The sequence below is a fragment of the Vulpes lagopus genome, chromosome 7 (assembly GCF_018345385.1).
Source record: "Vulpes lagopus strain Blue_001 chromosome 7, ASM1834538v1, whole genome shotgun sequence".
Classification (NCBI taxonomy): Eukaryota; Metazoa; Chordata; class Mammalia; order Carnivora; family Canidae; genus Vulpes; species Vulpes lagopus.
The window spans coordinates 16,666,298-16,680,450 of NC_054830.1; the positions used below are offsets into that span (position 1 = coordinate 16,666,298).

The following is a 14,153-nucleotide window of genomic DNA, read 5'->3' on the forward strand; positions in this document are numbered from 1 at the left end:
GAGGACATTATGCTGAGTTAAAATAAGCCAGTCACAAAAAAACAAGTACTGTACAATTCTACTTATACGAGGTACCTAAAGTAGTAGAGACAGAAAGAACGGTGGTTGCCAGGGGCTGCAGGAGGAGGGCAGTTATTAATAGGTATATAGAGTCTCTGTTTTACAAGACGAAAAGTTATAGAGATGGATGATTGTACAACATGAATGTATTTAATACCAGTGAACTATACACTCTAAAGAGCTTCGATGGTAAATTTTATGTTGTATTTTGATACACACATACACACACTCACACACAATTGGAAGAAATAAAGATATAATTCTTCCTCTGTCCCCCTCTTCTGGAACCACGACTCTGATGAAGTCAGCCATTTTGTGAGCTTCTCGAAGGTCCACAAAGCAAGGAACTGAGGTGACCCTCAGCCGGGACATGATGAGGAATGGAGCCCCTCTGCTCAACAGCCTGCAAGGAGACTGTTGCCAGCTGGCCACTGAGTGAGCCTGGAAGCTGATTCTCCCCAGTTGGGCCTGGAGATGAATGCAGCCTTGGCTGCTCACCTTGAGTGCAGCCTCAGGAGACCCTGAGCCAGAAGACCCAGATAAGAAAGCCAAGGCCCAGAGAGATAAGCGATGTGTCCAAGGACAGAACTGACAGGCAGCTGAGCCAGGATTAAAGCCAAGGCCGCCCAATTCTCCAACCTGTTTTTTCTCAACAGCCAACGTGTCTGGGTAGTTGGGAACCATGCAAGTTCCCACAGAGAATAGGAAACGGATGGGAAGGCCCAGAACAAGCCGTGTAGGAGGGGAGCTGAGGTTCTGGGGACCCCTGGGGTCTCCAGCCATCAGCATTCACAGCAAGAGGCCCTGACCAGGGCTTCTTGGAAATCCTGTGTCCAGGCCAGGCTCAGCCACCAGCACAAACACTGCAATGCTGGCCCTGGGAGCCTAGCCAGCTCTGAGGCCTGCCAGGTAGGCCTGATGACCTGGTCTAGAGAAGGAAGCCAGACCTGTGCAGATCTCAGGCTTGTTTTGTTTTTTTTTAAACACGGTTGTTCCTCTACATTTGGATAGAGCAACCTAGAGCTCCAGGGATTTACCTTTACACTGACACACCCAATGGCTCCCTTTAGAACATGACAGAGGACACTTGTTACTCAGCAATTCCAAAAACCAGGGCTCCTGGTTTCTTGTCATCCAGCCCTGGGCATGTACGGGGTGTAGCGTGGGGAAAGGGCAGGCTCAGGGGACCCACCTGGGTCCAACTTTTAGTGCTGGCCTCAGCTGTGTGCCTTGGACAATGGTGCCTATACTCTCCAAGCCCTAGTCCCTTCCTAGGAGCAGGGATGGAACCCTAGAGCCTACATGTCACTGTGAGGACCAAACAAAACAACACACATAACCATCCAGCAAAGTGTCTGGCCAAAAACATGTCAGTTACGTGGAGCTACATCATCATGGCTTAAACTTACTGAAATTAGCTTTGCCATCCTCTGAAGATCAATCCCTCTGCTCCTTCCACACCCTGACCCTTCTCCTAAGCATGGGCACCTCCATCTCCAAGTTCAACATGACTGATCTCCTTACTGCCACTTTCCTCATGTCCTCACCTCTGGGGGACTGGCTTCCCACTGCCCAAAGTTGAAAGCCCACTGCCTCAGCTTCAACTAGGTCCCATCTACCTTATCACCTGTCATGCTCCAAGAAAAATACCTCACTTTACATTCCTGGCCTGCTAAATAAGTGGCACTGTTTCTCTGTTCAACAAGAAGCCTTTCTTCAGTATCTACTATGTGAAAATAGTGGGCTATACACACTTGAATGGAACACGATTCCATTCGAACACGATTCCTACTAGGTGGAAATACAGAGCAGAGAGAAGCAGGGAGAAAGAGCTGGGGAAAGCTTCCTGGAAAGAGTGGCATGTGAGCTCAGGCTAAAGGACTGCAGGCCTGGTGTGCCCCAGAGGTAATCCAAGCATATAAACTTTGGTCCTCCTCCAGAACTTTGGCCAGATCTGATCAATGACAATGACAACAGTGCCCAGGGACTGCATGCCTTCATGTAATCCTCTGACAACTTATGACATAGATGTGATTATCATTTCCATTTTATGAATGCAGAAATGAGGGCACGAAAGTGTGAATTAACTTGCCTGAGGTTAAAGCTTGTGCAAAGTGGAAAGCCTCTGCCATTTCTGCTTTGCTCTTCTCTTCCTCTGGGAAAAACATCCCTCTTTCCAGAAAGTTCCCTTCCCAACCCAACAAGGCCATTCATTAGTGACTCCAACAGAAGGTGGGCCTGACTCAGAGCACCAGGACCCGGCAGAGAGGATCAGAGACCTCTCTGCAGGACCCACAAAGGTGAAACTGCACAGTATAGCTGGCATTCCACTGTGGGGACCCTATAGCAAAAGGGGAGGAAGAGATAGCCATCTCCAGCATATGAAATGACTTACAATTTCATAAAAAGAAATCCAGACAACTTCATTCAAAATGGGCAAAAACCTAAAGGAAGACATGCAAATACAATAAGCACTTGATGTAATAAACCAGGGAAGGCAAATGAAGACCACAATGAGATTTCTCTATGTACCCATTAGAAAGCCTTTTTTTTTTTTTTTTTTTTTTTTAGGTTTTATTTATTTATTCATCAGAGACAGAGACAGAGAGAGGCAGAGGGAGAAGCAGGTTCCATGCAGGGAGCCTGGACATGGGACTCAATCCCGGGTCTCCAGGATCACACCCTGGGCTGAAGGCAGCGCTAAACCACTGAGCCACCCGGGCTGCCCTATCATATTTATTTTAAACTGACATCTTTGGGGTCCCTGGATGGCTCAGTGGTTGAGCGACTGCCTTTGGCTCAGGTCGTGATTCTGGGGTCCTGGGATTGAGTCCCGGATCGGCTTCCCACAGGAAGCCTACTTCTTTCTCTGCCTATGTCTCTCTGCCTCTCTCTGCAGGTCTCTCTTGAATAAATAAAATCTTAAAAAAATAAAAATAGGGGGCACCTGAGTGGCTCAGCGGTTGGGCAGAGTGTGCCTTCAGCTCAGGGCATGATCCCTGCCCAGGGATCAAGTTCCACATCGGGCTCCCTGAGGGGAGCCTGCTTCTTTCTCCCTCTATGTCTCTGCCTCTCTGTGTCTTTCATGAATAAATAAATAAAATATTTAAAAGCAAACAAACAGACATCTTTGTCTTCTCTTTCTAACTAGACAGAGATCTCTCTGGAAGCTGTGGGGGTTCTAGGTGTCCCCTAGATCATCCTGCTAGGCACACGACACACATGCAATAAACATTCGATGAATACAGGAAGGAATGAGGGAATGAAGGATGTTCTGGTTCCGGGGTGGGCAGCAAGTACTTGTGCTACCCGGTGCCTGAGCCTCCTGATTTTCCTTTGGAAATTGTCCTTCCTCATTCTCAGCCTCATGATGGAGACAACTAACTGATGAAGCCAGTCAACAAAGTACCCACCTTTGCCACAGGATTTGGGATGGAGACAGGCAAGTCACCTCACATAACATCAACGTGGCACCCTCTCATCCTGCACCAGATTGGATACTGCAAGAATAAAGCACTGAAGCTGCTGAAGCTACTGTTAGGTAGGATCAAGAGAGGAGCTGACAGAGCGGAGAGGTGGGCTCCTTCTGAGACCCCAGCCATACTATGCCTGAGTTCTGGGACTTCCAAAGTTCCCTTCTGGCTTACTCTGGTTTGGGTGGAGTTTTCCATTCCTTTTAACTAAAGCAGTTCTTACCACTCCTGTTTTGCTGGCCTGAATTTTTATCATGGACTGTCAGTGGAGGTAAGATAATGGAACACCGACTGGGTAACAGGTGGCCGCACTGAGGCCTTGAAGGGGTGGGGGCTCCAATGAGGAAGAGAGAAAACACAATCCTCTGACCGCGGAGCCCTGAAGTTATTGTACCCCTGCTCACTATCATCATCCCAGACCAAAGAAGGGCACTATGGAAGTTTAAAGAGCTTACAAACAAGTCTCTCCCCACTTGCCCCACCCCATAGCTGTATCATTAGACATCTCTCCTGTACCATCAGGCCCAATGAACTCTTGGGAGTCATGAAACATCCACAAACATAGACTACCCTGCTGTGACCAGGAGCCATCAGTTTCACTATGTGGTATAACTGCATCAGGAAGTTAATGAAGATAAAAAGTGTGAACCAAGAAGATCCCATGCTGAGCCAATGGTCAAGCTGGGACATGAAGTCACAGAGCTGGTTTCTGCCAGCAACAGATTGTGCTCCCTCTGACCTTCATGGACAGGGTCCTAGTAAGCCAGATTAATGTACAGCTTAACACTCACCCAGCTTCCCAGCTAGGACTCTCTCTGTTGAGCACCAGTTGGGCTAAGTTTATAACAAGGACCTGACCGCTACATTACCCACAAAGAAAACAAAAAGGCTGTCAGAGAGAAGGCAAGAGAGGAAGAGCTCTGTTCTCTGAACTTTGGTTTTCCTTCCCAACAACGGATTCAGCCCCAGCACAAATCCACAGGACCAAAGCACAGTGTGTGAAGGAAGGACACTTTATCCACTACCTGGCAGGTAAAAGCTTTAGAGATGGGCTAATTGAGCTTTTAAGATTTCCAAATAATGAGTCCAGCATCACAGTGAGTGACACCTGAGACTCTGGATTGGAGCAATGGTTATTTCTTGGTGGACATCAGGGCTCAGCTCAGAGATAGTTAACTGAGAACAGTATGGTCCAGAAGCAGCAGGGACCTGGGGTTCTCATGCAGCAATGACCCCATGTGTGCTAAAAAACAGAGGCCCTTCATCACTCTGGGCCCCACTTCCTTAACTGGAAAAGGAATTTTAAAAAACCCAAAACCTCAACACGTTTTACCTAACTGCACTCTAAGGAGAAAATAGGACCTAATCAATCTGAAAAAATTGGGTGCACACTGCAAACATTAGACAGTGTCAAGACTCCAATGACAGAACATTCTCTAGGGATGCTTCATGGTTCTCATGACCCACTGGGGCAAGGGGATGGCTTGTTTGACAGAGCACTGCTTGGCCCTGGGCATGGTTGTGTGAGCAGCCCAGGTAGGCATCCAGACCCATGTAGCCACAGCTCCGACAACCAGAGATCCCACCCAGTTGTTGTAGGACAGTTGCACTTCTGTGTCATTTGGTGTTTCCCTTCAAAAAGGGTTACTCGTTAGCTGTGTGACTAGGTATCTGTGGTGCCTTTGTAAAACCGGTCATGTATGTGTATTCACCAATCAGAAGCTGGCCACCTTCACTCTCACTCCCAGAACCCCTGCCTGGGCCCATCTCCACCCAACCCTTGGGGCTCTCCCCAGCCACACACTGAGCACCTACCCACTCTGGCCGCTCACTGGGCTCCCCTGGTTTGTGGTCAGGGGCCACAGGCGGGGGCGAGTAGTCCTTCACAGGAGTGGTGAACTCCACCGGTCCTGTCCCTGGCAGGGGCAGTTTCAGCAGTGGGCAGCTGGGATGAACAAGAAGGAGAGAAGGGTTAGGACATGGGCGGGAGCACCATCTGCGCCGAGATGAGTGATACAGGAGCCACCGCAGGTGCACTGCGTTCTCCCTGCTGGGACTGTATGTGTGCGAAATACTGGAATCTGAAAACTGCAGAGCTAGAAAGACACTCAGAAGCCACCTAGATCAGAATTTTTCAAGCTCATTTTTAGTCACAGAAAGCTTACAAGGAAGTCCAATTCATAAAACAGACTGGTTGAGTATTTTTGAAATGTAACAAAGACAAGATGAAAAAAAAAAAAAACACCACCAAAAAAACGAAAAATAAAACTTCTCAAATTAGATGTAAGCAAGACTATAAAAAACAGGGGAAAATCTATAAAAATCCCAAGGATCCTGATGCATATTGCAGGGCAACTGCTACAATTTAAAGAGACCACAAAAATTGTGTGTAACATGCTGAGGGTATGGTATGGTTTACACTCAGACCCACCATTTACATGGGAAAAATATTGGCTTTATATCAAAAAGCTGGCAAACCAATATGCATTTTGTTTCATGTCTTACTTTTTAACAAAACTTGTTTTTGAGAATTAACTTTTATATAATACAATGCACAAATCTTAACTAATGAATTTTTCCATATGCATACACCTGTGTAATTACTACCTTTATCAAGCTATAGAACATTTTCCAGAATCTCGAAAGGCAGTCCTCTGCCTTTGTGAGCATCCCCCAAACTACTATCAGAACTTCTAGAGTCAGTCAAGTATCTGACTTCTTGATCTCAGCTCAGGTCTTGATCTCAGAGTTCTGAATTCAAGCCCTGCATTGGGCTCCACACTGGGTGTGGAACCTACAATCAATCAATCAATCAATCAATCTTGGGACACCTGGGTGGCTCAGCGGTTGAGCATCTGCGTTTGGCTCAGGGTGTGATCCTGGAGTCCTGGGATCAAGTCCCATATCAGGCTCCTGCATGGAACCTGCTTCTCCCTTTGCCTATGTCTTTGCCTCTCTCTCTGTGTCTCTCATGAATAAATAAAATCTTTGAAAAAAAATCCATCTTCTATCACCATAAATTAGTTTTGCTTTTTTAATGGCTTATACATGAAACCACCCATTCCATGTGTGTACTCTCTTATGACTGGCTTTTTTCACTTAAATTTTATCTGCTAGAACCATCCATACCAGTGGGTGCAGCAGATCACTCCCACAGATATGTGCTATTCCACTGAATTATACTTTAGTGCATTTTTCCATTCTGCTGTCAAGGAATGTCTGGCTGTTTCCAGTTTCACTTATTAAGAATAAAGATATTATGGCCATTTTTACATGTGGCTTTGGTGGCCATAACCACTCATTTCTGTTGGGTGTGTTCCTAGAAGACAATTTCTGAGCTGTAGGGTGTACATGTTCAGCTTCGTAAATACTACCAATTTTCCAAAGTACGTGTACAAATGTATGTTCCCACCAGTAGCATGACAGGAGTTTTAACTGCTCCAGATCCCACCTCTAGATACTGTCAGGCCAATTAATCGTAACCATGTAGAGGAGGAGGCAGTGATGTCTCTCTGTGGTTTCAATGTTCAACAATGTTGAAAATTCTTTTGCATACTTGTTGGCCATTTGGATGTACTCTCTTTTGTGAAGCCCCTCTTCAACTCTTTCGACCATTTTTCCCCCTAGATATGAGTACTGAGTCTTCTTCACAGCTACACATTTTCCTCCTAGTAGTACTACATTCACAGCACCCCATCAGACTTGGTGTATTGTGTTTCTATTTCTGTCCTCACTTCAAGGTATTTCCTAATTTCCCTTCTGGTTTCTTGGCTCACTGGTTGTTTTAGAACGTATTGTTTAACTTCCATTTATCTGTGGATTTTCCAGTTTTTCTCCTAGTATTTTTTGTTTCATCCCACTGTGACTGGGAAAGACATTCTATATGATTTTGGTCTTCTTTCATTTATTAAGACTTGCTTGTGGCCTAACACATGGTCTCTATCCTGGAGAATGTTCCATAAACACTTAAGAAGAATGTCAATCTCGGGCAGCCCGGGTGGCTCAGCGGTTTAGCGCCACCTTCAGCCCAGGGTGTGATCCTGGAGACCTGGGATCGAGTCCCACATCAGGCTCCCTGCATGAAGCCTGCTTCTCCCTCTGCCTGTGTCTGTGCCTCTCTCTCTGTGTGTGTCTCTCATGAATAAATAAAAACTAAAAAAAAAAAAAAGAAGAAGAAGAATGTCAATCTTGCCGTTGCTGGGTGTTCTCTACATGTCTGTTAAACGGTCTAGCTAGTAGACAGTTTGTTCAAGTCCATCTTCTTATCATCTTTTTGGTTTTCGTAGCCAATACTGAAAGTGCAGTATTCAAATATCCAACTATAACTATGGATTTCTCAATTTCACATTTCAATTCTGCTCATTTTTGCTTCATATATTTTGGGGCTCTATTGTTAGGTGTGTGTGTGTGTGTGTGTGTGTGTGTGTGTGTGTGTGTTTATAACTGTCATGCATTCTTGCTGTATTAAAGCATTTTTAAAAATATTTAAGATTTTTTATTTATTTATTCGAGAGAGAGAGAGAGAGGCAGAGACACAGGCAGAGGGAGAAACAGGCTCCATGCAGGGAGGCCGACGTGGGACTCAATCCTGGGACTCCAGGATCATGCCCTGGACCAAAGGCAGGCGCTGAACCGCTGACCCACCCAGGCATCCCAGTTTCAATACTATCTAAACACTGACTCTATAGATCTCTGTCTCTCCTCTTTTGTACTGTTATTGCTACAGATTACAATTTATTTTTTTTTAATTTATTTATTTACTTATGAGAGACACAGAAAGACACAGGGAGAAGCAGGCTCCTTGTAGGGAGCCTGATGTGGGACTCGATCCCAGATCCTGGGATCACGCCCTGAGCTGAAGGCAGATGCTCAACTCCTGAGCCACCTAGATGTCCCAAGGATTACAATTTGTACACTGAATGCCCATCACCAAATATTTAAAAATTACTGTTCAATGCACTTGCTTTTAACTCACAAAAGACAAAGATGTTACAAACCAAAGTATACAAGTCTGGTTACTTTTACTAGTGTTATTTTTAATGATGGTCTCAAAGTACTGTCTAGTATCCCTTTATTTCAGCCTGAAGGCTGAACAAATCTCCTCAGCTTTTATCTGGAAAGATCTCAATTTCTCCTTCATTACCAAAGAATCATTTTGTAGAATACAGGAATCTTGGTTTTTTTTTTCATTCAAAACTTTAAATGTTATCCCATAGCCTTCTGGGCTCCATGGTTTCTGAGGAGAAACCACTCAAACTGACAGTCCCTTCTATATGAACAGTTACTCTTCTCTTGCTGCTTTCAAAAGCTAAAGTTCAATTGTTTGAAGGCAGGTGTCAAGGGCTGACTCCAGACTTAGCTAAGGTTGTGCTATGGAAAGCTTTGTACAACACATGGGCTGAGCCTGGGCTCTTGGTGTGCAGCACAGCCTTAGGGCCCAGAGCTAATGCTGATGGGAAAGCAGGCAGTATTTTTACATCCACATTCACTTTCCACACTAGAGCTGCTCAAACACTGACTGAACTAAAGGCAGCTGGTTTCTCAAACGGTGATTTAAAACATCTGTGAAGGGCAGCCCAGGTGGCTCAGCAGTTTAGCGCCACCATCAGCCCAGGGCGTGATCCTGGAGACCCAGGATCGAGTCCCACGTCAGGCTTCCTGCATGGAGCCTGCTTCTCCCTCTGCCTGTGTCTCTGCCTCTCTCTCTCTGTGAGTCTCTCATGAATAAATAAATAAAATCTTAAAAAAAAAAATCTGTGAATTCCAGGAGTCTAAACACTGCAGCAGGAAGAGAAAGGACAGGATACTTCAGAGCATCCAACTTTCTTAGGATAAAGGCTCCTAGGAAAATGTCTACAGGCCTTGAAATTCTTCAAAAGGTTCCTAGTCCTTCTCCAACCTTGCCCTGGAGCCACACAATTGCTCTTTTGCTGCTGAGGCTCTGCTCCTACTGGAACATGCTTGCCCATGCTTTTCCTAGATAACTCATCTTTGAAGCCTCAGTTGTAGTACCACTTGCCTCCGGAAGTCTGTCCCTTTCCCCAAAGTGTGGTTTGGGAGCCCTCCTCCTGTGAGCTACCCAAGTGCCCCATACTCATCCCAACCTGGTTCTTATCACTGACAGTGAACCCGTTTCTGTCCCTGTACCAGTAATGGTTTCTCTCACTGAGTACCTATGGGCCAGGCACCAATCCCAGTGCCTTCCATCTATTTGCACATTTAAAAGCCCTACCACAGGGGATCCTACCACAACCCAATGAAACACACAGAAACTATAGCCTCACTAGGAAGTGACAAAACCAGTATGTCAACACAGGCAGTCTGGCACCAGAGTCTGTGCTCTTAACATCATACTCTAATACCTAGTATTGCATTTGTTTTGTTAAAAAACAATTTAAACAACCATATATTCCTCTTAACATAGACAAAGAAAAACACCAAGAAAAAGATTCTACAAAATTGCAAAATGCGAGGTCAAAATCACCATCCATGGCTACCAAATTCTAGCCAAAAGGAAAGCTTGGAAGAAAAGTGTCAGGCAACTTTGAGAAGTAAAAACACTCACTTTTCCAAGGTTAGAAAACAGACTAGAGGGGCAGCCTAGGTGGCTCAGCGGTTTAGCGCCACCTTCGGTCTAGGGTGTGATCCTGGAGTCCCAGGATCCAATCCCACGTCAGGCTCCTGGAGCCTGCTTCTCCCTCTGCCTGTGTCTGTGCCTCTCTCTCTCCCTCTCTCTCTCTCTCTGTCTCTCATGAATAAAAAAAAAAAAAATCTTAAAAAAAAAAAGAAAAAACAGACTAGAGACTTGTAAAGAAACTGGGGATTTCTACCACTACCCCCATGTTGCTTCCGCAAAACCCATTTCTAAGGCCAGATTATATCTTGGCTTACCCTGATCTTACAGGGGTAAAGGAAATTAACCAGGGCTCTAAACCTCCCCTGCCTTTCCTGTCTCAGCTCCACCCATCCAGCTGCTCAGGCCAAGCACTTTGATCTTGACTCCTTTTTTTCTCATACTCCACATCTGGTCCTCAGATAATCCTGAGGGTTCTACCTTCAAAATATAGCCAGACACTGCCACGTCTCACCTCCTCCAGGCCTTCTGCTTAAACTAAGCAATCATCAACTCTCACCTGGAGCAATGCACTAGTCCAGCGAGACTACTTCTACCTCTGGTATCACTCACCTCTTAATCAAGTATAGAACTGAAATCCCAAATCCCCACCACCACCCAGCCCACACACTTTCTGCTACCACACCTGTCCAGCCTGCTCCCCAAATGTGGCCATCCAACTCATTCCCAGAGGCTGCTGGTGCCCTCCCCTTACTTCCTGTTCTTCTGGGCATGCTGGCTCAATTTCCAACTGCTAGCACTTGCATCTCTTTCCCTGAAATTGTTCTATTACTGTTGGAGTCCTCTCTGCCTAGGTGGTGGGAATTGATACTAGCTGGAGGCAGCCCTCAACCAGTGGTTGATGCTGTTGTATAGATCAGGATTGGCAAACTACAGCCTATGGCCCATTTCTGTGTGGTCTGGGAGCTAAGAATGGTTTTTACATATTTAAAAGGCTATTTGTTTTTTTGATTGTTTTTTTTTTAAAAGATTTTATTTATTTATTCATGAGAGACACAGAGAGAGAGAGAGGCAGAATCACAGGCAGAAGGAGAAGCAGGCTCCATGCAGGGAGCCCGACGTGGGACTCGATCCCAAGTCTCCAGGATCAGGCCCTGGGCTGAAGGCGGCGTTAAACTGGTGAACCACCTGGGCTGCCCCTTAAAAGGTTATTTGAAACAAATAAATGGGGATCCCTGGGTGGTGCAGTGGTTTGGCGCCTGCCTTTGGCCCAGGGCGTGATCCTGGAGACCCGGGATCGAATTCCACGTCGGGCTCCCGGTGCATGGAGCCTGCTTCTCCCTCTGCCTGTGTCTCTGCCTCTCTCTCTGTGTGACTATCATAAAAAAAAAAAAAGAAACAAATAAATGTGGGTGCCTGGGTGGCTCAGCCAGGTAAGTATCTGCCTTTGGCTCAGGTCATAATCCTAGGGTTCTGGGATGGAGACCCACATCAGCTACCTGCTCAGCAGGGAGCCTGCTTCTCCCTCTCCCTCTGCCCCTCCCTCCTGCTCGAGCTTTCTCTCGCTCTCTCAAATGGATAAATAAAATCTTAAAACAACAAAAAAAGGAATGCCTGGGTGGCTCAATGGTTGAGCGTCTCCCTTTAGCTCAGGTAGTGTTCTGAGGTCCTGGGATCAAGCCCTGCATCGGGCTCCGCAGAGGGAGCCTGCTTCTTCCTCCGCATATGTCTTTGCATCTCCGTCTCTCATGAATAAATAAAATCTTTAAAAAACAAACAAACACAAAGAAAAATACATGACAGAGACCATATGTGTCCTTACTATCTGGCGCTTAAGGGAAAGAGTCTGCTGATCTCCGGCACAGACTGTCCAACTCCCCCACATGCAGGTGGGGAGCTCTGAGATGGACGTCCTACATCGTTTCTCACCACCCCCCAGTGAGATTACACAGCTGCCTGCGGTGGGAACTTGCTGCCTGATACTCCTTCTTTCCCAGCTCACTGTTCCACCTTCTGCCAGTGCTCATTTCATCTCACACACAAGCTACATGTACTCAAATCCTTGTCTTAGGGGAGCACAAACCAAAACGCTCCCCCTGCCCTCCAAATGCCAACCAAATTCCTGCTTCTCCTTCAAGGAGATACTGCCTCTTTACTCCTCTGTCCTTTTTTTTTTTTTTTTAATGATAGAGAGAGAGAGAGAGAGAGGCAGAGACACAGGCAGAGGGAGAAGCAGGCTCCATGCACCGGGAGCCCGACGTGGGATTCGATCACGGGTCTTCAGGATCACGCCCTGGGCCAAAGGCAGGCGCTAAACCGCTGCACCACCCAGGGATCCCCTACTCCTCTGTCCTTAAGCAGGTAGGTACCTCTCCTCTGTGCTATGGCAACAGGCTGATCCAGAGACCTGTACTCATCTGCATGATCAGATGAAAAATGTAGGTAGAGGACATGCCATTTTAGTTTCTGCATCCCCAATACTAGGCACGTGGAAGATGTTCAAAATTATTTATCCACCAGATGGTCCACACAAGGCTGCCTTCATGGGTATGAAATCCATATTGCCACACAGCACCCCATGCTCAGTCTCAGTGCTTGGGGTTTAATGCTCTTCAGTAGCAGTATGGAAATTCTTAATAAATTTATCTTTAAACTTGTGTTTTGAAGTCCATTACAATGGAATGTGTGTTGAGGGTACAGGCTGTAGTTTCACCCATGGCTCCTCCTCCCTGGGACAGGTTCTTGACCACCACCAGCTCCTCTGCCCCCTCACATCCCAGGACCTGGGTTTGCCCTCCCTATACACATAGGGATATGCTGCTGCCCTCTGGTAGGCACCTGAATGTAAAAACAAGGAGGAGGGAGTTGGGGTCAGATGTGCACACCCTGTTGTGTCCTAGGGCAGGGTGAGGCATTGGCCATCCAGTAGTCCAGACTGGCAGCACCATAGCACATCTAGTGGGTTTTGGCTGGGGACTTTCACCCACTGCCATGCAAGTATATTTAGGACCTTTAATGGTTCTTTCCCCTGCTTCTTGACCAAGCAGCCCTGCACTGTCCTATTGCTTGGGTCCCACAATTACGGGGATGCTCCTGGCTCTAGTCTTGTCCCTTTTCACTCCCAGTCATCTGTGGGTTCAGGACAGGGACAGGGGTTCAGGAGATGCTGAAGACAAGATGGAAACAGCAGCCACAGAAATGACACTAGGAGATATCGCCTGAAGCACCTTTCTGGAGACATCAGGGTGGGAGAGGTTTTCTCTCTTCTCTTCTCAGGGGAAAATAGTACAAGACTAGGGATAGGGTAGTGAAACACTAGAAGGTGGTATTTCTGAAATCTCCTGCTTTCTTTTGTGTTTGAGGAAATCTTGGGTGGTAAAGGAGGTCTTTGATCTCCCACAGGCATTTCAGAGCTTTTCCAGAGCTTGTTTGTGAAGCCAGGAGTAACTTTTGCTGGGGGGGCTCGGCTTTGGTATGCTGAACAGGCCAGCAGCATCCTGGAGCAGCTGCAGGAGCTGGTCCCTTGGGCTCTGAGGTGTAGGCTTCAGGGCAGAGCTCAGTAGTGCTTTGGGACTCGTTCTCAGCTATCCAGCCTACCTCTTCAGAACACAGTTGCAGACAGGGCTTCAATTACTTAGATTTCTTTATTGTCCACGAAGAGAATATAAATGTGTTTAGAGCTGCCATACAGGCATAGAAAAACGAAGCCTTTAACACAAGCCCCTGTGTGCACAACCCCCCAAGAAGCCATGGTGATCTGGGGAATTTCAAGATGTGGGCAGACTCGGGGAGAGGCTAACAGGCAGAGGTCACTGCACCAGAGATGTGCAGCCTTAGCCTGAAGGTACTGTCCCTCCAGAGAAAATGGAAGAGGAAAGGAGCCAAGCCTGCTCTGGAATACCCACACAGGCTGCATAATTACCATCCTTCATGAGGTTTAGAATACCCTCGTTGTGATTTAACTTGCTCTCCAAGTTAAAATCATCATCTTTGGCCATGAGCAACAGGTTGTAGAATCAACAAGGGACCCAAAGACCTTCAGGCTA

General features: G+C 46.5%; 1 protein-coding gene across 2 annotated transcripts in view; it reads right to left on the reverse strand.

The window, feature by feature from the left end:
- LOC121494817 (SREBF chaperone) overlaps nt 1–14,153 on the reverse strand; it is a 73,669-nt gene that overhangs the window by 16,427 nt on the left and 43,089 nt on the right. For both annotated transcript variants that reach the window (XM_041761772.1, XM_041761771.1), the window contains exon 3: nt 5,349–5,478. In XM_041761772.1, coding sequence (XP_041617706.1) covers nt 5,349–5,478 — 130 coding nt within the window. The remainder of the gene's footprint in view (nt 1–5,348; nt 5,479–14,153) is intronic.